The sequence below is a fragment of the Pleuronectes platessa genome, chromosome 10 (assembly GCF_947347685.1).
Source record: "Pleuronectes platessa chromosome 10, fPlePla1.1, whole genome shotgun sequence".
NCBI lineage: Eukaryota > Metazoa > Chordata > Actinopteri > Pleuronectiformes > Pleuronectidae > Pleuronectes > Pleuronectes platessa.
The window spans coordinates 26,361,215-26,385,218 of NC_070635.1; the positions used below are offsets into that span (position 1 = coordinate 26,361,215).

The 24,004-nt window shown below is 40.3% G+C and overlaps 1 protein-coding gene across 4 annotated transcripts in view; it reads left to right on the forward strand.

Moving 5' to 3' along the window:
- The window catches only part of LOC128448952 (intermembrane lipid transfer protein VPS13B), a 325,941-nt gene that overhangs the window by 111,144 nt on the left and 190,793 nt on the right, over positions 1-24,004 (forward strand). For all 4 annotated transcript variants that reach the window (XR_008339824.1, XM_053431840.1, XM_053431841.1 and 1 more), the window contains exons 20-21: positions 15,634-15,737; positions 18,109-18,241. Coding sequence is in view for 3 of the 4 variants with exons in the window: in XM_053431840.1 (XP_053287815.1) it covers positions 15,634-15,737; positions 18,109-18,241 (237 nt within the window). In the remaining variant the exon portion in view is untranslated. The remainder of the gene's footprint in view (positions 1-15,633; positions 15,738-18,108; positions 18,242-24,004) is intronic.

Below are 24,004 nucleotides of genomic sequence, written 5' to 3' on the forward strand. Positions count from 1 at the left end.
TGGGTTTGCAGATGGATGGCCCTGCATCAGCTTGCCAGGCTGCTCACTCACAATTGATTATTCTTCTTTAGTTGTTTCACAGCTCAGATGAAGACAAATATGGGTAATTTTTGTTTGTTTTAGAAATGAGCGCAAATTACTTCTTCAACTTGTTCTTTAGAGCTCTCTAAATCTCGTTCTTGTTATTTAACCTTCTCTCTCTCTCTCTCTCTCTCTCTCTCTCTCTCTCTCTCTCTCTCTCTCTCTCTCTCTCTCTTGCGGGCTTCCCACTCCCCCTCCCTTTCCTGTGTAGCTCCTCGTGCTTCAGGCAGTTGCGTTCATTAACCCTGGGTGTAATTATTTTTGTTTTAGTCTCATATTGCTGACATTTCAACTCCGAGGCTCCTCAATCAGGATTAACCCAAACCGCAAGAAATCACACTTCACAGCCCCTTCTACAGCAGCGCTTGTTGCCTCCAATTTCACTCAAATTAAAGGTTTATTTTATTTAGCTGTTTTTTTTCACTCGGGCCCTGTGCCGTGAGAAAACAAACCAGTCTGCTGGCCTTTGATTTGCAAGTTGCTCATGGCTTTCCCAGTATCCCCAGTATAAGATTGCTATGTGGTAGCAGTGTGACCATCTGCTAAGGAATATTTTCTCATGCCTGTAATATATACACTGATATGTATGTAATAATATATATGAGTAACCTATACTACACTCTTAATGTGTTATTAGCTGGAAATTACGTGTATTTAAATTCCAGTGTGTAATGTAAATACAGCAGATTTAAAGTTACAACCTAGTATATACATGTTTGGCCATCTCTAAGCTGTGTTTCCCTTTGTTTGCCTTAAGGGCCCGAAGGTCCACAGGAACCCTCAGCTTGTCTTCCTGCCCCTGGGGCACTTAGCCTCAACACAGTAGTAATAAACTCTCATCACTCTGAATAAGGATTTTGTGTGTGTCAGTCTGTTACTATAAGTGTGTGTGTGTGTGTGTGTGTGTGTGTGTGTGTGTGTGTGTGTGTGTGTGTGTGTGTGTGTGTGTGTGTGTGTGTGTGTGTGTGTGTGTGTGTGTGTGTGTGTGTGCGAGTGCTTGTGCAGCAACGGTAGTCATACACCAAGCCATAGTTGTAAAATCTCTTCAGTTTGAGTGGTTTTCCAGGGGTCCCTGACTCCTCTCGCTGTGTGTGGTTTGACCTGCTCTGGCCCTCCAGCCACCCACATGCCTACTTAGATAAACAGGCAGTAAACACAGGCGGTCTTTGCACCTCTTTCTTCCCCTCTCAACATATACAAGGACTGCAGATGAAAGGAGGAGTTCCCCACACTCGTAGCCAGAGATTAACTTCCAGCAGCCCCCATTGGCTCTTAATTAAAAGTTCAGCTACCAGGTTCAAAAAGCTGCTAATAATAGTAGAGCACCCATCTTACGTCACCTGTCCAAAGTCTCATAAATGCCCTTGCTGTTGCTGCCAGTGTCATCACTGATTTTGCCAACTAAGTCGCTGTCAGTATATTGAATTTTGTATCTCCCACAGTTAAAGGCCTGCTGAAAGTGGACTTTGTAGCTAGCGGGCTAAGCTAGAGCCTACTCAGGGTCACATGAGCAGAAATATTTTCCTTTATCTCATCTCCTGCTTTCACATAACATTTATGTAAATTGTGTGGGCCAGTACTCCTCAAGGTGGTACGACTGCTCTATTTGTGATAGGTCGGGACAGAGAACCTTTTCATTAAGTTTTAGATTTCCATGGTGAAGCTTTTTGTTTGGATCACCTTTGGATTTGTCTCGTTGCCATGGCCAAATATGTCATCTTCACTTTTCCACTTGCCAAAAGACTTCCTAAAGAAAAGGAGATGGATTGTTTGCAAGCTGGCTCTCTCTGTCTGTGGAGTCTCAACGTAGCATGAATAAAGAATAGTGCCAAGGTGTTTTGAGATGAACAACAGTCTACTGAATAAGTCCAGTGCTGAGCTGTTCTTGTTCTGTCTGACAGCCGTATGTGCATCTGTCTCTATCAGTATAGTATGTATGTCGTCATATGGACATTTTCACGAGAGTGTGTGCTTTAAAGAACCTAGACAGCAAGGGAGAGAAATAATTGGACCAAGAGTGGGCCTTTGCCCCTATTGATGTAGACTGTGTCCTGATGATAACTCTGAGATTAGAGGTTGAAGGACAAGCGCAGCCTCTCTAGCAGCACCAGCAGCTGCTGCTTTTTACCTTCAAAGACTTGTCCTTCCATCCTCCCCTTCTTATGCTCGTCCTCATCATCCCCATATATCTTTTCCACCTTCTCTCCCTCTCTCTTTTCCCTTAACTCACCTCTTTCCTCCCATCATTTCCTTTCCTTGTCCCTTTCCCTCCCATGTCTTAATTCCTATCTTCCAACAATCGTCCTCTCCTTCTCCTCCCTATCTGTCTTGTTTGTCAGTACTAAGTCAGTCTGGGAAGAATTTCAAGTGTGTTTGGAGTAGCTGAGTCATCACTGCTTTTGTGTAGTGATTTGTTAATGTAGGGCAGCTGATAGTAGTTTGGATGTCCTCTGTTGCAGGTGGCCCAAGCATTCTTAATTTGTGTGTGCATGCACAAGCAAAATCTGTATGTGTGATGTCTGTCTGTATTAAATGCAGTTCTGATGGGTATAAACAATTCTCCCTTATCATCAGTGCTTGTGCCGATAGGAGTGACATCCTCCAACAACAAGACACTCACTTGGCCTTTACGTTGCTGTCAGTAAAGCATCATTCAACCGTTGAACTAATAACAGGCCATAGATACAAAGGAGCTCTTCCTCTCACGCTTCAAGGGACAAACACATTCATGCATGTTTGTACTTCTTCCATCTTTGTGAGGACACACATAGTTAATGGATGTCCTACTCTACCCCAGTAGTCTTAACCCCTGACCGTACTGTAACAAGATCTTTATGGGTGTAGAACAGCCCAAAAAATTCTGCTAACATGTCTCTGAATATTTGTTCCCATCTGCAAACTTCTAATTGTTCTCTTGTAATCATTATATCTCTGTTAGCTAATCCCTAACATTGACACCACAGTGACCTCCTTCCTGGATAAGGAAATCCAGCCAATCAGAACTAACGTTTCATCATACTGTACACCCCTTCATCCCTCTTTTGTCCCAGCATTACAGCTAAAATAGCTCATCCTGAAACCATTAGACCAAATTGCTAAATGGTTTAAATGTGCAACCACTTAAGACTATGTCTTTAAGAGGAGTAATCTTCAATCTACTATGGCAAGCGAGAAGAGGATGAGGTGGATAGTGATATATATATATATATATATATATATATATAGTGCCAAATCAAATTTATGGAAATGAGAGAGATGATGCAGAGTTATTGCAGTTAATGCAGAGAAAAAAAAAATCTCTTACTTATGCACCAAATAGTATTATATGACCTAGACTGATAATCCAGTAAATACATTACAGTCTCTGACAAAAGTCTTGTCACTTATCCATTTTGTAGAAACAACAGCTTATAACCTTACTTTTAATTAATCCATTGGTTTTAGAAATGGCTCATATGAAAGGTAAAACCCTCCCAAATTATGTTTAATATACTAAAATAAATTTGCTTCACTGAAGAAAGATTGATCATTTAATGAAGACAGAAAGGTCAGATTTTAGCAGGACAAAAGTTTTGTTGCATACAGAGAGTAATGTGAAAATTGAACAAATAATTTACTTCAAATACAAAAATATGTTGCATAACATCAGTGAATTAAGTAGTGGTGCTGTGAGATCCATATTTAATATCTTGTATGACTTCCATGAGCTTGAAGGACTGCATCCATGCGGTTCGACAATGATTCATACAATTTGTTGATGAAGTCATCAGGAATAGCAAAGAAAGCAGTCTTACATGCCTCCCAGAGTTCATCAAGATTCTTTGGTTTCGTCTTCCATGCTTCGTCTTTCATTCTACCCCAGACATGCTCAATGATGTTCATGTCTGGTGACTGTGCTGGCCAGTCCTGGAGCACCTTGATCTTCTTCGCCTTGAGGAACTTTGATGTAGAGATGGAAGAATGCGATGGAGCACCATCCTGCTGCAAAATTTGACCCCTTTTATGGTTGGGAATGTAAGATGTAGCTAATACTTCTTGATATTTTAGGCTATTGATATTGCCTTCCACCCTGCAAATCTTTCGCACACCCCCATACTGGATGTAACCCCTGACCATGATATTTCCGCCACCAAACTTAACTGTTTTCTAGGTGAATCTCGGATCCATGCGGGCTCCAGTAGGTCTCCTGCAATATTTGTGTCCTACATCGGCTGTGATGTAATTCAACCGAAGATTCATCTGAGAAATCCACCTTCTGCCACTTTTCCAGCATCCATCCTTTTAACAGGCTGTGGGCATTGGCAAATGCCACACGTTTTTTTAATTGCCTTTTGTTTAGTGCTGGTTTCTGGGCACTGATTCGACCATGGAGGCCATTTCGAGACAGAATTCTACAAACTGTCCTGGTTGACATGGGGACTTGAGGTGACCAGGCATGGTGGAGCTCTGCTGCAGTGGAAAAGGGGCTGGCCTTCGATTTTCGAGCCAACAAACGGTCCTCCCGAGCAGTTGTCTTGCGGGGTCTGCCGGACCTGGGCCGGTCAAAAACATCTCCAGTCTCTTCAAATCTTTTTCTTATTCTTTGTACTTGACGCTGAGACACATTGAAGGTGTCAGCCACCTCAGCAGTGGATCTGGTCTTCAGCCTCTTGATAATCAACGCTTTAATCTCAGGGTGAATCTTAGGCATGGAGTCAGAGGTCAAGTTGCAGTTGATGTGAAGGTCTGGTGTGCTGGGGTTCTTGTTATACACACCCACTAATTGATTGATCAATTATTGTTGTATAATCTAGGATTGGGTGCATCATATGACAAGGCGACAAGACTTTTGTCTTTGCATAAACTGACTCAGTGGGCTTTACCAAGCTGTGAACGTTAGAATGCTTTTCAGCAGTTTCGTTTGGCACCAGAACATTATTTCAAAAGCTGTTGGGATTGAAATTAGCCATTTCTTGTAAAAAAAATTTAGGGTTACTTGAGGTGCACTTGTACCCAAGCGACAATACTTTTGTCAGGGACTGTACACTTGTTCATCTCATCTTTTGAACTCAGATTCAGACTGTCAGCTTGCTACCTGTGTGGAGTAATACTTTACTTTAATACTTTTTTTAGTACGGAGCGCTATCAGAGTGAAACACTGGAACCCTGGCAAAGATGCAGCTTGTTCCTTCTGTGAAAACATCTGCTTGCTAAAACCACAATCATTTTCATTTGGGTTTATTTTAATATTCTTTCTCTTATTAGACGAAGATACTAATACCCTCAGTTGATCAAGAAGGTTTTTTTTTATATTCTAGACTATGATGCAGCAGGACTGCTTAACATATAGTATTGCAGTTATCCTTCAAAAGGTTTACCCTCATCATTGCTGCTAAAACCTTTATCTTGATGATGTTTTCCTATACGTGGCATCTATTGCACTTCTGTGTGTCCTTGGAGAGGGATCCCTCACATGTGGCTCTCTCTGAGGTTTGTACGTATTTTTACCCTGTTAAAGGGGTTTTTAGTAGTTTTTCCTAACTCTTGCTGAGGGTTAAGGACAGAGGATGTATCACCATGTTAAAGCCCTATGAGACAAATTGTGATTTGTGAATATGGGCTATCCAAATAAAATTTGATTGATTGATTGATTATATTCCCAAATCACTTGTGTTGTATGGGTTTTCCCAGGCAAAAATCCTCTGGTGAACAGAATTTTTTCCCCCCCTCAGTTTCTGGCAGCAGCTACATCGTTTTCTTTGGAATAAATATAAGAGCTCAGTAGTTACCATAGCAGCAATCAACTGAATATCCAAGAACAAATTAATTTAAATCCTGGCCATGTTATTTTATTGATCTCCGAGGATTACAATACAATAATGCCTTTTCAGTGATCGCTTATCGACTAAACTGTTGCCGAAGTAAAGAGTATTTAAAATGAGCTTGGCTTCACTCATGGACCAAACAAGCAAATTGCCTGATGGAAATACGCAGACATGTCATCTGGGTTACAGCCACACCACTAGACACATACTGTACTTAGACTGGCATGCAGACCAAAGCCAAAGACAGAAAGCTGACGCAAAATGCAGTTGTTGTGAAAGAGGCACAAGGTTTGTTCAAATGTCAATTAGTGATTTGTCCCAGCTATACTTTTTAATTTTTTGTGTTTAATTTTTTGCCTATAATCAAGTTTGAGCTATAATCGACACTAATGATGAAAAAAGGGTAATCATTTATAAGTATAACAAATATTTTAGAACCTCCAAAGTCGATTCTGAAATTATATGGGATCTGCTGTGGGTATCCAAATTAAATATATCTGGAGGAAAAACCAACAAAAAAGAAAGAGTTGAAGTTTCCTGAAGTTTCCATTGATTCAATTATTTAGTTTCCATCCGTTTATTTATTTAAAGATTTAAATGATCAAATAAACCAAAGTACCCAAAATGTCAATATAAGTATAACCAAAAAGTAACATTTCAAACAGAGGTTTTCTCAGACAGCACCCTTGCGAAGGACAATGCCAATCTGAATGTTGTATGTGACACATTTTTTGCATACAAACCTTTTCTAGTCTTTGGGTTGTATTGGTTTCATATAAGCATTTATATTGAAACCCCCCAAATGTAATTTGTTACACAAAGTAGCTGTTTTGCTGGAGGTTAAAACTATCTTTTATCATTTTTATCAATCTGGATAGAACATAGGGAACAAGTATTTTCACTTTAAAACTTAACTCTATTATATAATTTTAATCTGGACATTATATAGCAACAATAATAGTATCACTAACAAGAAAAACAACTGAGGATCAAAACATGACAAGAGAGTTGCATTATCTGCTTGCTCATTTGCATATTTGACAATATGGTGTGATTTTTGTGATCATTTCTGAATGTTTTTAGAATTTGTCCTCTCTGGTCTCTTATCAGACAGATGCTTGTATTCATGGGAAGTGTTGGCACCTGAAAGAAAGACACTACTATGCTTTTCTGAGCTCCTCCAAGAGAGGCTTCCTCTTGTATGTCTTCTTCTGATTCCAGCCTTGATTCATCATCAACATTATAAAAACACTGTAGGCTGACACAAATACCATGATGAAAAGTCATTCTTCATTCTTTTACATGAGTATGTGCCAGTTACGTGCAACAGTCAATCAATAAAATACTGAATGCATACAAGTAATATTTCATGTATGACATTGTTACGTGCCATGTGTTGTAGCTTGGGGGATGTAACAGACATAGTAATGTGTAACATTATGTCTGGTGAAATATCGCCATGGTCAGTTTTTCCATAGCAGCTCTTGGCCAAAAGCACATGAAGTAAAGAAATTATCACATGTGGTGATGTATCTCTGGAAACCTGCTGTCAAGTCCAGGACCACTCTTTTGGCGAGGTTCTTTTCTGGAGCTCAACCAGCAGGTTTGCTTGCATACAGCTGCATGTTCAAGGCCTAGTGACCTTTGAAAGGGACCAGTTATTAATCCAAATAGTCTGGACTGACATTGCAGATGCTGCACCAACATGACCCAAACCTCTTGGCTCCCAGCAAGCTTACCGGGCTGTCGACAGCCAAGTCAGGTATCTTGAGTTTCAAAAAATACACAACATTTGAAATGTCTGCCAGTTCCATCATGACACAACATAAAGAAAAAAAATAACCTGACCAGATTTTGCGTGATAAACCAGAGGTGGATTTATTTCTGGGTCTGTATAAACTAGACAGAATCATTAGACCAATAAAGTCTGTTTGCTCTACCCACAAGGGGTTACTGGGAATTACAGGAAGGCAGGTGATGTCTGTGTGTGTGCATCTAAGTGTGATTGCATTTTCAAATGCAGTTGTATCAGGTTTTGGGGATGGAAGTTTGTTTGTTGAGTTCATGGTTGGATATGTTCCTTAATTCGCAATTTTATACACCTTGCTCTTAATTACATTCTTACCCAATTTGTTTTTATTACCACAGATGAAATATTTGAACAAGTCAAGGACCTCAGGAAACCCTGTTCAATCAAGAAATAAAATATTTTTCCACATGACAGATATTTATGAATTGGTTAACACAAGTAGGAGTGCTGATTTTTATTTCATAACAAATTTTTTCACACAAATGCCTTATAATTTTGCCTTTTGCAATAAGCCTATATGTAACAGTTTATTTCTCATAACATTACTTGGAAGGAACCGCAGCTAATGACAAACATAAAATTGCTTGACTCCCCCCTCTTCTCATGACAAACTGGGAGAACTCCGCTTGAACTGTAGAGAAAGCCCATGAGTCAGCTGAATGATAGCAGTGATAAGGAGTTTTCAAGGTAACTATGTAAAACTGAAACTGCCTGTGGGAAAGCAGCAGCAGAAGCAGAAGTCTGTTTATTTTAATGAGCTCAGAAGTGTCTCTCCTGTTCCCCTTACATTACATTGGGGCTCATTTAAAGTTCACACAGTGCACTCTATATCCATGATGGATATGGTTAATGATACATTAATGCAATCAGGACCAGGTCTGTTTTGTCTGTCATTAAGAAGGCTAGCTATCTTGCTGACAAGGGCCAGTTCACATTTGGTCGTGACTTTAAGCATTTTTCTTCAATGTGATTTGAAGTAAGGGAGACAGAGAGAGAGTGTGTGGGCATATAAGATAAATGGTATGGGGGAAAATAGGATAGGGAGGGAGATAACAGCTGGACTAGACCAAATCAGGCCTGCTTGGGTTTCAGTATGGTTACAGGCAGCAATTGTTCAGTATCTGCTTGTCTTTTCAACACCATGAGAGTTGATGTGAATTTATGAACGCTAGGAATCAACTAAAAGGGGAAATGTGTAGCTAAAGGGTCTCTTATCAACATCTAGAGCTCCACATGGCTGAAGTTCTGCTGCTTCTGACCCTCCATCTGGCCATACTACTGGTTTACAGAACATTGTCAGGAGGTGTATAATTCCATTTTCCCATGGTCAAATATTTAACCTGTGGTCTGTTTTATGCAGTTTAAGATGCTTTTGTAGGATTCTTTCCAAATGTATGGAGACTGAAGCAAATATAGTTAAAAATTTGTTGGACTTTATCATTCAAAGGCACTTGTTAAAATAATGTCAAAAATCGGGGGGGGGGCTCACAGAGCTCTGTGTGACTAAGATACAGCCCTTTGCTCGCTATGCATATAACCATCCATGTAGACATGTTGACTTGCACAAATTCTGGATTGTATATACACACATGCATACTGTATATTGTTTTGTGCACAGTATATACATTAACACTCACCAATAACTTCATCAGGAACATCTATACAACTGCTTTTGTAGTAAGTTATCCCATCCGCATCCGTGTAATACATAAAATCCTGCAGATACAGGACAGGAACTTCCGTTAATGTTCACATCAAACATCAAAAAACGCAGAAAAATTTGATCTCAGTGTCTTACTGTGACATCATTGACAGATGGGCTGGTTTGAGTCCTGCTGAAAGTGCTGATTTCCAAACACAACAGTCTCTTGAGTTTTTAGTCCAGATGGAACATCCTGTTAACAGCAGTTCTTTGGTTTGAAACACCTTGTTGAAGAGAGAAGTCAGAGAAAAACGGCCAAACTGCATAAAATGAAGGAACTCATCAGGTTCCACTGTTTACCCTTGGACAGAAATCTGAGTTGCAGTGGTTCACCAAAATTTAACAGATGGTAAAATGTTGCCTGGTCAGATAAATCAGAATTTCTGCTGAAATATATGCGTTTGGCATCAGCAGTATGAATTGACGGACCCAACCTGCCTTGTGTCAACAGTCCATGCTGCTGCTGGTGGTAATCTTTGGGCCCATTAATACAAATCATGGTACACCACATTTTGAGTATTGTGGCTGACCAAGTGTTTTTTTATGGCCACAGTTTACCATCTTCTAATGGCTACTTCCATTTATATAGTGCTTTTCTAGTCCTGATGACCACTCAAAGCGCTTTACAGTACAGTTTTGCATTCACCCATTCACACACACATTCAAACAGTGCATCTATTAGCAGCAATTTGTTGTTCTATGAGGGGCCATTCGGGGTTCAGCATCTTGCCCAAGGACACTTCGGCATGCAGATGGGTAAGAATGGGGATCGAACTGCCGACCTTCAAGCTGGTGGACGACCACTCTACCCCTCAGCCACAGCCGCCCCTTAATGCTCCATGTTACACAGCAAAAGTCATATCAAACTGGTTTCATGAACATGACAGTGAGTTCGGTGAACTTCAGTGGCCTCCCCAGTTACCATCTATGAATCGAGCCGAGCACCTTTGAGAGGACGGAGAAAAGGATATTGGCAGCATGAATGTGCAGCTGATCAATTTGCAGCAATTATATGAAGCAAACATCTCAAAATGGATCAGAATCTCAAAGAAATGTTTCAGACATTTTGTGGAATCTTTGTCAAGAAGAAGATAGAAACCGTTTTTGTGAGAAAAAAGGTAGCCTTACGCCGGGTTCACACCGGACGCGGAAGCGTGGCGTAAGCGCAGCGCCAAGCCTTAAAAATTAGCTGGCTCCCATCCACTCCCATGTTAAACCTTTGTGCGGGTCACACCAGACGCTGAAGCACCGCGCTGCACCAAGGCTGCCTAGCGCCGTGCAGCGATCGTTTTCGGCGTCGAGTCTATTTTTTCCGCTTGACGCGAGCGTATCGCGCCAGGAAACACACTGAAAAATTATTTTAAACAATATTGATGACATATTTTATATGATATAAATGATCAAATATGCATTCCATACTTTGTATTCACCTTCTGTTGTCTTGGAGTTATAATTTTACCACTTTTACCAACCACATTATTAAATATCCCCCTCTGCCCATCCACTATAGCCACACAAGCAGTCATAAAGATAAAGGGGGGGGGGGTACGTATTCTCCATGACATTAAATTAATAATTGAAGTGGAGAAGTACAGTGAGTTGTATGATCCTCGGAACATGTTGTATGAAGACAACACCAAAAAAGACAAATGTTGGGACGCTGTTGCTTAATGTTGGAGCAACAAGTATGTATATGCTTTTATACTACTGGATCAACGGGTGATATTATTAGCGCTGCCCGGCGCTTCAGCGTCGCTTCCGTGTCCGGTGTGAACCTGGCGTTAGTGTTGTATTCCAGATGAAATGCTCAGTATGTGTACATGAATTATTTGGTGGTTTTATGAATCACTGACCTTTAAAACATTAATTTCATGTGGACACATGCATGGTAAAACTGCTATTCAAGAATTGGGTGTCTTTGATATATCCGGTTCACAGGGATTTGCATATATGGAGACTTACTGTAGTCATCCTATAAATCATACAGATCCATGGCCAAATTTTGAGGTCTGCTCATTTGTCATGTAGATTAGAAAACCACATAACAAATATTCCTCATCATCCACTGTTTTATATGTTCTGTCTGTACTGTATCTCTGTCGACTGTCTTTTTATTTCTCTGTTTATCTGTATAGTTGTCTTTGATTCTGTCTTTCACAAAATTTGTAGGTGTTCCTCTGCTTTTTGCACTTTCTCTCTCTACCTGGCTGAATCAACCATAATCAACCTTCATGACGTTGATCTATACTGTCAGCTCTAGGCTACTGCAGTTGGGCCAGGTTGCTGTACGCTTACATTCTCTTAAAACCACAGATATGCACAGACACATATAAACTGGCTTCCAGTACGGGGAGTAGCGTTGGCCCCGAGTGAGAGCAGGCTTTCTGCAGGCCTGGCTCTGTTTCCAGTCAAACCTTCATGTGTACTTCCTGAGCCCCTGGTCTCCTGTGTTGCGGCTTAGCCTCCAGGTTGCTACAAGGCAGGGGAACTGTAGTACAGTGAATGTGTGTCAGAGAGTGTTCTGTGTTTGAGAGCAACAAATTGGAATATGAGACCATGTCAACTCATTGTCATACACAAATACACACAAATAGAAACACTTCCTTATGTGTATTAAGACAATCACACACACATAAAATAGAGAATACTGCACACACTGTTACTTGCACCCACCCACACACAGCTGAGTCCCTTTTTAGTGGTGTCATCAGCTCCACTCTGTTAGTTATAGACACTAACACTAAAACACACACACACACACACACACCAGTAGAACACCTGTCGGGCTGCATAGCTTGCTCCAGGACACCTTTGAGTCATGAGCTCATCGGAAAAGCAATTAAAGGCAGCGTAGGCCCCGCACGCTGGCGTAATGTTTTGTTTTGCTACTTGGCTTCGAAATTAACCAAACCTGTCAGAAGTCATCTGGCTGACGCGGGCTGGGCTATATTTATTTATTTTCTGTTGGAGAAGCTGGACGCAGGATCCCAGAACTGCCTCACGTCCAACAATGAAGTGATTCTGCGGGGGCGATTAGCTGGCTAGGGCATGAATCCTCCCCCCTCTGTCTATCTGGGGGGATGGATGTTGAGTACCCCCCACCTCTCTTTGCCTGTTGTTATTCTGATGGTGGGGTCAAGGCCATGTTGTTGAGAGGTTGTGCCCTCTGTAACCCCAATCAGGGCTTTGGTCTCTACTGTGGGACTTAATTTTGAACTTGCACTGACCTATAACCACTCCCAGTTTATTGAATTTCATACTTGCAGTGTGGAAACAAAGCAGGTTTTGCATTCAAATATGTCCATGTATAAACCATGTAACCGCATTAAATTGATGTTATGTAGAGTTTTAGGGCTGTTGACCCACAATGAATATTTACAGAAGAACGTAGACAGGGCTTAAAGGTTAGATGTCTTCAGTCAGTGTAGTAGCCTGAGGACAAATGTCAGACAGCCGTAAAACAACCCCGGCAACCCATGCCGACTTTTAACTCTGTTGGCCTACACGGCAAAATAAAAACACCTTTGACATTAATAGGTCCACTCTGGGCAAGTCAAGGTAAGTGGGTCTTCGTAGATGCCGGCACATACATTCTGCAGTTGTGCGTATTTATAGAGTCTAGGCCAGTGACCAGTTTTCTGATGTTTTCTTGTAGAATCATTAAGGAAGTAAGAAAAACACCTTTGTTATCATTGTCATCACTTTGTGTAATTACCCATATGCCGCCCTGTTAGAGCAGAGAAAAACATCAGTTAACCTGCTGCTGAGGTCGCCCTCGAAGCATGCAAGGCCGTTTCACGGTGCTGCGTGCTTCAAAGGAGGTGTCACTCTCCGCAGTTATGTCAACACAATGATGAAACAAGAACACACAGTGTGGATGGTAAAACCTTGGTCTTCAAAGCCTCAAAAGCTAGGCCAACACATATTTTGTTTCTCAGTCCCTGTCATACGGTCAGAGAGAGGGAAGAAAGGTTGTTTGCTCTGTTAATCTCAAAGACGAGAGCTTTTCGAGTGGTGTTGTGATGTATCAACATGGTCATGGCTGTCACTGGTAGAGGCCCGACAGACATGACATGCAGCCACAATAAGATGACAAGTACTGGCATGACACTGAAAACACCACTGATACACTGCCAGTTACTTGAGTTTATCTATTTATTTAAGAACCACATTATTAGTCTGTTACACAATTTTCTTGTATTTAATTTTGCCTTTCGTATTTAAAATGTTCATTCTGAGTTCGGTACGTTGTCTTTCAACGATTTGGTCATCCTCATAACTTATCATAAGGTATAAGATGAAGGGGGGTCTTTTTTTTCTCCACATAAATTTGAGAATGAAAGCTGGTTAGTATATGCCAGTATGTATAAGACAGTGTACCAACTATAGTGTGTCAGTAGTGTGCCTTAAATTTGTATTGGCTATGTATTATTGTTGTGCAAAAACCACAAATAAGCTACTCATGTTTCTGCAATTAAGTATTTAATATTTTTTTTCTCGTTTATCTCTGCAATAACTGTTAGATAAACAATCCATCTACTACGTTATATGATTTATTGCTCTATGACTCATTTCTGCAGAATGTGGTTTGTCGTGGTCTGTGCATTAGGGTCAATTTATGGAATAGATCTTCACTACATCTTCACCACTTAGCCCATTCCCAGACATTTGGGTCCTATAGTGCTCATGCTGTTCTGGGCTATGATGAAACCGCTTGAAGTTGGGCCCCAGCACTACAGCCACAGCCACAGCCAAAGCCAAAGCCTATTAAGCCACCACACTGTGGTATAAGAGTTCAAGCCACGGCTGAGGTTATGATTCCTCGTCAGGAGGAGAGGGAGAGAGGTGGATATACAGTACAAGTGGTACACAACTGTTGTTAGGGAGACGATAAAATTTGTCTCCCTAATAGAGGGATAGGGAAATAGTGGAGAGGCAGAAGAAAATAAGTGACGGAAAGTAAACAAAGTAGAAAGATAAATGAAGCAGTAGAAGAAGAACTGTGAGTCACTTAGACTTGATCCAATGAGAAAGTTTCCCTAGAGAAAGTTGTCCAGAAAGCTTTCTGTACCAATAATAAACCATGGCTGAGGATTAAAGTATAGTTGGTGAATAATGATCTGATACACAGACAAGAGTACAGATAAATGCTTACACTATATAACATCATACTGTAGATGCATATTTACTTCAGACTTCACACTTTACATACATATATGTTTGACAGTACTTGTGCATTTATTATCACTTATGCTTTCAGTCATACACATTTCCAGAAAACACACACACAAGCTCATAGGCCAGGAATCAGAGAACATGGTAAAAGTGGAGCAAGTCGGAGCAGTTTTATTTGCATTGTTCACAGAGAATAATTCCTGCCAAATATGAGTGGGTTCAGGAGAAAATTAATAAATGTGCTTTCTATATGCTTTAGAGACACTTAAATGTTAGGTAAAGCAACAAGCAATCAGGCTTTGTCAGAGGTGAAAGGGACATAGACTTTTACGCATTCCCATTTACTGACACACACACACACACGCTCACTCAGCTTTGCCTCGGGGCCTGAAACTGAAGAAAGGGTTCTTGTCCAAAGCTCAATTAAACTGTTGAAAGTCCTTCTAGAGCTGAAACATCCTCCTATCGTCATGCTGGGACATTCCACGGCACGCCAAAGACCCTACTCTAATCCTGCCGGCATGGGAATCATTATTGATAGGATCCTAATGCATTACCTCAGGGCCCTCTTATTGTTGGTAAAGATTATTATTTAAGAGTAAACCAAAACCTAAGAAAGTCTAGAGTTTCACAGAAATTTATCAAAAGAAAATGTTATTCTTGGCTCATTGCGATACCACTTTGAACAGAGCAATTGAAACAAAGAGTGCTCCTTGCTGCTCTCCAACAAGCAGGCTTGATACCCACAAGCAGGCCATTAGGACACAGTGTACACTTTGCAGGAGCGGATGATACTGAGTCTCAATCAGACCAGATTTGCTAAGTTAGTTTTGCACATTGCTTATTTCCTTACATTTATATGAGTGATCCATATAGATGTCAGGCCTACTTTGCATTAATAATTTCAGCAGAGGCATTTGAATTTTGTTTTCTTTGTCAGTTGACATTGTTTCCACTTAAGTTATTTGTTCTGTGCATCTTGTGATCTGGAACCTAATGAATTAGTTGTCTTTAGCTGCACAATTAAGTCTGTGTGTATGTGTGTTTGTGCGTTTGTCCAGGTGCAATACTGCTGGTCAGTGTCCAGGGCATAGCCGTCAACATGGATCCAGTGTTCTGCACATGGCTGCTATACCAACCTCACAGAGGGAGCAGTAGGCACCAGGTATGTGATCCTCTCTTGTGTTCTTGAATAAAATATGGCGGTCTCTCCTCATTTTTGTGAATATTTAAACATGTTTAGCAATTAGTATAAAAAAAGTACTATATTAATTCTAAGTTGCTCTTGATCAAGAGCCTGATGCAAATGTAAAAATGTCTGTAATTCTGCCTCCTGTCCTTCCACCCTCCTTCGGCCTTGCCTTCTCTTTCCCAGCTACCCTTTTCCATGTGCTTTGCTCCCTGTCTTCCATCCAGTCTCTCTTTATTTATTTGACAGGGGTCATGGTGATGGTTATGCACATTGAAAGCTCTGTGCCCACACTACACACACTCCATCACACATAAGCACACAGCAGACATGCTCAGTCTGATTGCCTTGGATATGGTACAGGTTCACCCTATAAAGGCACACATATATATATATATAAATATAGTACGTGAAAGTATCATATTGTATTACTTTTATTATATTTCATGTTGTTGCTCTGTTTCATGACTCCTGCTGTTTGAAAGGGCTGTAGGTGTGCACAAGTTGTGTGTGTGTGTGTGTGTGTGTGTGTGTGTGTGTGTGTGTGTGTGCGTGTGCGTGTGTGTGTGTGTGTTGGAGTGCGTGCGCGCAAGAGTTAATTGCACCAACTCCTCACTTTGGAGGTTATTGCTGTATGGGGTTTAACAGATGTTATGAGTTGGACTACAGCCAGTGTGAAGGATACACAGCTAGGACTGCTGTGTGTGTGGACATGCTGCAGCACACATGTGGGCGTTTGTGCCTGTGTTCATGGGTTTGTCTCAGTAAGGCCATATATCTCAGCTGCCTGTCAAGGCCTGCTCAAGGCCTGGCTGCATAGACAAGGTTTTCAGATGAAGGCCATTCAACAGCCTGTGAAGGACAGTGGAGAGGACACTAACTGTTTACGTTCAGAATGGCAGGAAATAATGAGAAAGGAGGAATTTAGAGCAGAAAACTGGACAAAGACAGGGACAGAGGGATGACATGTGGGGAGGGCCCACAAGGGGTGGATGTACAATGTCACGAACAATGAAGAGTGTAGGGACCTGAGTGTATGATAGCAGAGAACCGATATGAAAGGGGTGAGGATGAAACACCAGGGAATGGGGATGGCTAGGAGGAGAATGGGACATAGAAGAGACAACAGAGAGCATGTAACAGTATCGTTAATGTAAAGAAAATGACGGAGAGAGACGTGTGATCGAAGGAGTTATCTCATATGATGTCATCATCCAGGTATGGGGGATGTTCACTGGTTAAGCCTGCTCTTAATATTTAGTAGTTAAAAGTGAGCCAAGAACATATGTATCATGAAGTGTTCAATTGAATGACCAAGTGAATAATATAAAGGTTTTTATACCATCTGACATATTTCTGCAGAAGAATAATCAAAATGATCATATGAATTGTGTTTATACTATTTTGGGGATGTTAAATTGGCCTTTTCTGTAAAAATGAATTTGTTGTAATAGCCTCATATAGTATGTGTTTCTTATGGGTCTATTTGAAAGTGTGTTTCTAACTTACATTTTTTTGAACATTCTCAGATGTTTAACAGACTGAAAATGAATTTAAAATCAAACCTGACTTTTGGTAACCAAACTACTGGCCTACAGTATTTTATTCAGCCAATGTTAAGTTGTAAGAACTAAGGAAGGAATTGGCAATATACCTCAGTCGGTAGCTTTAAATACTAATGTAATTAGGGGCTCATTTTTAATCTTACCACAACCAGCATTTGGGTCCTGACCCAGTCATTGAAAAAAAATAACTGCATCAGTGCTTGTGTGTGTGTGCAATATGTGGTTGGCCTGCAGCCTTCTGCAGCTGCACCATAGCCTAGTGGTGCTGCTGGCTGATGCTAATGGGGTTTCCTTATTTCAGACCAATCCTCCAATCTTCTGTCATTCAGCCACCTATGTGTGTGTGTATGTGAGTGTGAGTGTGTGTCGGAGTGTGTGTGCTTATGGCCTGGCAGCAGAATGGAAGACTGCTCAAAAAACAGGGAGCTGTCACTAGTCCTTGTTGGTCTTGGGTGCCTCAGTTGTGTTCCACTGCATTTTTATTTTTCCTATTCTCTCTCTCTCTCTGTCTTCCTTCTTATATAGCACTACATTAAACCCTCATCCATTTCCCCTGATTAACCCAAATCTTTAAAGAGGCCTGAAGCTTTCTCTGGGTCATGACCCCATATCAACATTGTTAGCACATTACCGGATAGTGTTAAAGTATTTCATTGTAAAGCTGAAAACATTAACTTTCTTTCAAGGACTGATTAAATGCACATTTGATGCATCCATATAAGTCATATTTCATTGCCAGAATGACGTTGTAGGTGCTCCATCACACTGTGATGTCATTCCAGAATCCAGGTCCAGTTACTTTGGCCAAGAGGAGAGAGGACGAGGTGTCAGTAGGGAGCACACCATTTGCCAAACAACCCTCCAATCAGGCCTCAGACTATGCCAGCAGCCCTGTCAAAACGAAGACAGTCACAGGTAGGTTTACTAATCCCAAGCTGTGCCATACTATGATATTGAATATATGTTGTTACATAACACATGACAGCCTAAACACCACGTATCCAGGCATATCCTCCTCTGGTTTTCCTCTTCTGGTTGTATTACTATTTACGCTTTGTGGGCTCTGATGCCCAGAATCATTAAGTGACTTGGCTGTGCTAATTGGATTCTTCTTCACTGCCCGTTTTCCACTCTCTAAACCCCCCATGATCAGAATGAACATCAGTCTGTCCACATACACACATACACACATACACATACCCATAGAATGTACTATATTATTGATTACATTATTTGTTGTATCTTAACACACATGCACATAGAGGCAGGCCAGTTTATACGTACATATTACTTGCCACAGATGGACATTCACACAGTCATGTTAGCTTGTCTACTTAGATATTTCCAGAAGTTTACAAATCAATGCTGTTGCTAAGTAGGGAACTCTGAACTTTTGGACTGGAGATCGACAAACAATAGAGATGAGGGTATAGATGCTGTTCCGCAACATGTGATGGATGTGACTGCTTGCTTTAGTGTCAGGACCACGCAATACAACGCACGCACGCACGCACGCACGCACGCACGCACGCACGCACGCACGCATGCACGCACGCACGCACGCACGCACGCACACACACACACACACACACACACACACACAAACACACACTAATACATGCATTCTTAGACTCCTACCTGGGAGGATGGCTGGAGCAGTCACTGTTTAGGAGCTGTCCATGACACAACGCAGGCCCTTACTCACTGTACAAATGATTTTCATTTAATACTCATATGGTTATTTATAAATTTAATTGCCCACCTCCTCACACTCATGTAGCTCTATAGAAATTTAATTAATGTCATCCAATAGAATGTCTTGGCTTGCTTCGTTTGACTGAATTAGTCACACAGTTTAGAATATGAATAAATAAATATGTTAAAAGGCTGTTCCAGTCTCTGTTGTTTGAGCCTCACAGTGTTTAGGCTCCAGGTCCTCTAAACACTTAAATGGTTGAAACGTTCTCTGCCAAAGCTTTGCAGTGACGAGTTAGGGGAAATAAAGCCAGTGGTCGTCTTTTTTCCTCCTTTCAAAGTTCCTGGGAAATGTGTTCCCAACAGGAGTGATAATTCCCTGTTTTGAATGAAGTCATCCTGTAGCTGTAAATAACATTGTATGTGTATGACGTTCCTCTGTGTCAAGTGTTTTGATAGGAAAAATGCTCCTATGACATTTCAGAGTCTAAAAAAGGCCATTGGATTTCTTTCCTTGCTTACTTTAAAAGCTCACAGATTAAAGGCCTCACTGCCTTTTCCTTCTGGGTTTCCCACTGTTCCTCGTTTCATCCAATATGCTCTTTCCATAACACAGTGTCTTTGCCTAATCACATCTCAGAAGTATATTATTTCATTAGAGTTTGTTAGTTAACAGTCACCTTTGCTCCAACACTGCACACAAAGCTACATCAGGCTGTAGCTTGTCAGCAACACTAAACTGACTAGAGTACACTGACTATCAATGTGTACAACTTCCTTTCTATCAGCTCTCTATCTTTGTGACTGCTCCTCCATGTTGCTGTCTTCATTTTTGTATTTTTGTCTGTGAAGCTGTATTACTGTTTGATGTCTGTTTTTTTTCATGTTTTCATCTTACTCTTTTTTTCATAGTTATGCCATCTGTATATTTTCGTCCTTTCTTTCACATGATTTGGAATTAACCACTAGAATAAATCAATAAATACAATTGCATACAGTCACAGACTGTTGGCTCAAATGTTAAGTGGTTAGCACAGAAACTGTGCAAAAGCGATGAGTGGTGCCCATATTTGTATATGGCATATCATTGTTTGGATGCATTCGTTAGTTGGAAACATGTACTAAGTGAGACTCCTTAGAATATTTCTCTTTGAAGTAAAACGAAGACATTCCTAGGCCACAGTGTCTCTAGTCTAACCACTGTACATTGGAACAGACCTTACAAATAAATGAATAGCATCTTCTCTGGGCATTACTGCAGTGTTACAGGAGTAGATGTAATGAAACGTTACAAATTGTTTCCGTGACCAATCAGAATAGGAATGGGGGCCGAGGCATTTAACCCCTGTGGTTTTAATCATTGTGAAACTAAAAGCCTTCCTGCAGTCAGAAGATCTTGATAAACTACAGCTCAACACCATAGCAGGTACTTCATTTCCATCACCCCACATCTCAAGTGTCATACTATTTATCCTTCTTGCAATTAACTATTTGGTTTCTCTATATGTAAAGACAATTTTACTTTATTGGCCATGAATGAAAAATAGGAACTCCTCAAATATTGGGTAATTGCATTGTGGTGATATTTGATCCAAAGTTAGACATTTATAAAGTGAAATTCTGTTCCACCTCATTTCTCCTAATGATCCATTGTTCCTGTGATTAATTGGAGGATGTTAATTATTCATATTATGGCTGACCATGTTGGGGTACTGGTATATACTAATTTAACCAGACATATAGTCCACCTTTTGATAATAGTTTTCTGGAAAGTTCTTTTTACAGAGGCAGATCAGGTTATTTTAACAATCATGGATGTTTTTACACCTTAACTGTACATAGTGGAACACAAGTAAAAAGGTATGGTAATTAAGGGCTCTGAAATGGCTCAAGGTCATGGAAATAACATGTGGATTATGTTGTTAGGGTGGAGTTACCCTTGTAAAACACCTCCCCCTAGTCATTTCATGAGAAGAGTTGCTGACATTGAACCTGTTATGATTGGAAATAGGCATTATCTGCAGATGATTTATTAATTACTTTACCATGTGTGCAGCACACTGTGGATAAGGGACTGCATTTTTAAACAAGAGGGAGATAATGAGAGCTCCCTCATGTCAAGCTATTATGAAAAAGCAAAAACACTGGCAGCGATCAGCTTTTCAATCCAACTCTTGTGGGTGCATCATCTTCTTCACTGGTGTTTATACTTTGTTGAATATTAAGTAAGCATTAAACTGACTTCTGCTTTGTATTGTCAACTAGAGGCATTTCATCTCTAAAGCCTTTAAGCCATGTCATGTGATGGATGACATCTGAGCTAAAATGATTAGCTGAAGGGTAACACTGATGTGGATGTAGTTCATAAATGACCAGGTCTTAATCTCCTCAGCTGTAATAGGTACAAATTTGGTTCGTCTCTCGCATATATCTTCTCAGGGGATTATATGGGGGTTTGTAATCACTGCGTCCATGATTGTATTTAGAGGAAACTTGTCTCGGACATTCAAGAGTAAAAAAAATGTATTTTCAGGCCTGGAAAAATACTTGACATTTTTTTATCCCCAAATTTGGAAAAGTCATGGAAATTTGTTTTATTCATATTTTCCTGTCGTTCATTTACCCTGAGTTTTACATAATTCATATGCTTTTAAAATAAATATGCTTAAAATATAAGCAGGCATACGCTCTCATACTAATTGAAACGTTCGGTGGGGAAGCAGGCAAGATAATGCACTATGCCAGGGAAGTGTAGATTTAACAATGCTTGGCTACAAATGGAAAAGTATATGTCATGGGTTACAACAGACAAAGACCTCATTCAAACTATTGTCTCTCATTCATTTGTGTTATTTAAGGTATACTGTATACTTAGGAATTCTCATTGTTAGCTTAAATACTAAATTGTGTCACTTTTCATGTATACACCGAGATCTCACAACATTTTTGGTCATGGAAATTTGGTTTAAAGTTATTGAAAAGTCATGGAAATGTCATGGAAATCCAATTGGTCTGATATGTGTATGAACCCTGAAGAACAGTGGTACCACAGCAGCACACACCTTCTCCACATGTGTAGAGATAGCATTCAACATTGAAATGACACACTCAGATATTGATATATACATTTTAATCTTCAGTCAAGATTCATTCCCATTCACAGGAATAAACTCTTGTGGCTGGCTAATGCTCAACAGAGGCAGCCAGCTAACTGGTGGACACTTGTGCAATTTCAATACTCAGCTATTTAACCCCTTAATGCCTTGAGTCATCTTGTAAAAAGAGATTATATGTAGCATTGTACAAATTATGGACCCTAATTATGGACACTCTTCTTGTCCTTGTGCAAGTCACTGAACCCCACATTGCCTCTGACAGCTGCCTTCATTGTGTGATTGGTGTATAATTTAAAAAAAATGCCTCCATGCCTACTACTTTTTTGTTATTTGTGCCCATTTGAGTGCCCGTGCGCAATTTGTACTTAAATGAGCTCAGGTGCAATTTGGTGCTTTGCTAAGGCAGCAGAAAGCAATTGCCTACTAAAAACGTAAAGAATACCTGTTTAACCCATTCCCTCTTGAGTCCAGACCACTAAGATTTGTTTGGCCCCAGGATACATACTGTTTTGGACCCTGCCACCAAGCTGACATCTACTCTAACCATGCATTGAAGTGGTAAATTTGAGAAGGTAATAGCTTACATGTCCGGATTATTGTTGTTTGAAGTACTGTTATGAGACCAAATTACCTAATATGCTGGATGTATGGCATGTTGGTGTAGAGTGGTGTTCTGTTCCACCCGATGATAAACTGGTGAGAGCAGTCTTTTCCCGTGCCTATTGATTATCATAGTTTTCCACTGGAGCTATTGATTTCCCCTCAGAAATGACCTCTGGAATTATTAGAATAAATCATAACCCACTGGAAGAAAATCATTTTCAGGGTTTTTAGCAGTTCAAAACCTCCTCAGAACAATTGCACTAGCTAGATGTCCCTGCTTCCAATTGTCCATTTGAACACATGCCTGGCACTTTTATGATGTAAAGAGAGTGTAATGTTGTTTTGTTACCACATTCAGCCTAGCTACAGTTTCATAGTAATCAAGGGGGACTTTCCTGTAGGCTTTTGGGAGGTGCCTGTTAATGTGTAGGCAAATGTACAGAGACACACAGAACTAGTTCACTGCAGATCATTTCCCCAGAAAGCTCTGAGGGCAGGGTGATATCATATTATAGCGCTGGGGCTGCCCAGCTAAAATCTCAAGGTCCACATCCACTCAACTCTGTTGGCAACAAAGTATTTCAGTCTCTCTCGCTTCCTCACTCGTTTTGGTCATTGCACATCTTACATAAACAGGGACGTGTTACAAGGCATCACAGACTTGGCTGAACTGGACCAAAGCCAGTTTCAGTTGATGACAGAAACTTTCACATGGTTAAATATATAAAAATACATTTTTATGTTTTTTTTTTTCTGTTAGACGAACAGCTTGGCAATAAATATTGGATGTCCATCACATAAGGAATTGTATTTGTTCTAAAAAATAGGCATATACTCTGTAGATGTACTTTACAAATACTAATTTAATCCTTGTCTAGGTGTTTTCATACTGTAGTTTAAAAAACTGTCTCCCTTGTCATATCTATGTGGCCCTGGTTTGCCTAGGATATTTGATAACTTCAGTCATTTTATCAGGATTTGTATATATGGTCAACTTAATATTCTTCTTCTCGAATCTGAACTTTTTGACATCATTTTAAAAAAACTAAATACAAAACTTCTTATTTAATTCCAATCATAGATTTTGTTTGAAGGTTGCTTAGTAACATCATCACAGAAGTGTTAACAATTTTTTTTTTTTTGTCGTTATACTTTATGTGGACAGCTGTGGAACGACGACTTTGAAAACAAGTCATTTCTCCTCAGCTTGAGGTCCATTTCTGTCTGCCCATACAATTACACCACAAATTGGTTCACATAAAAC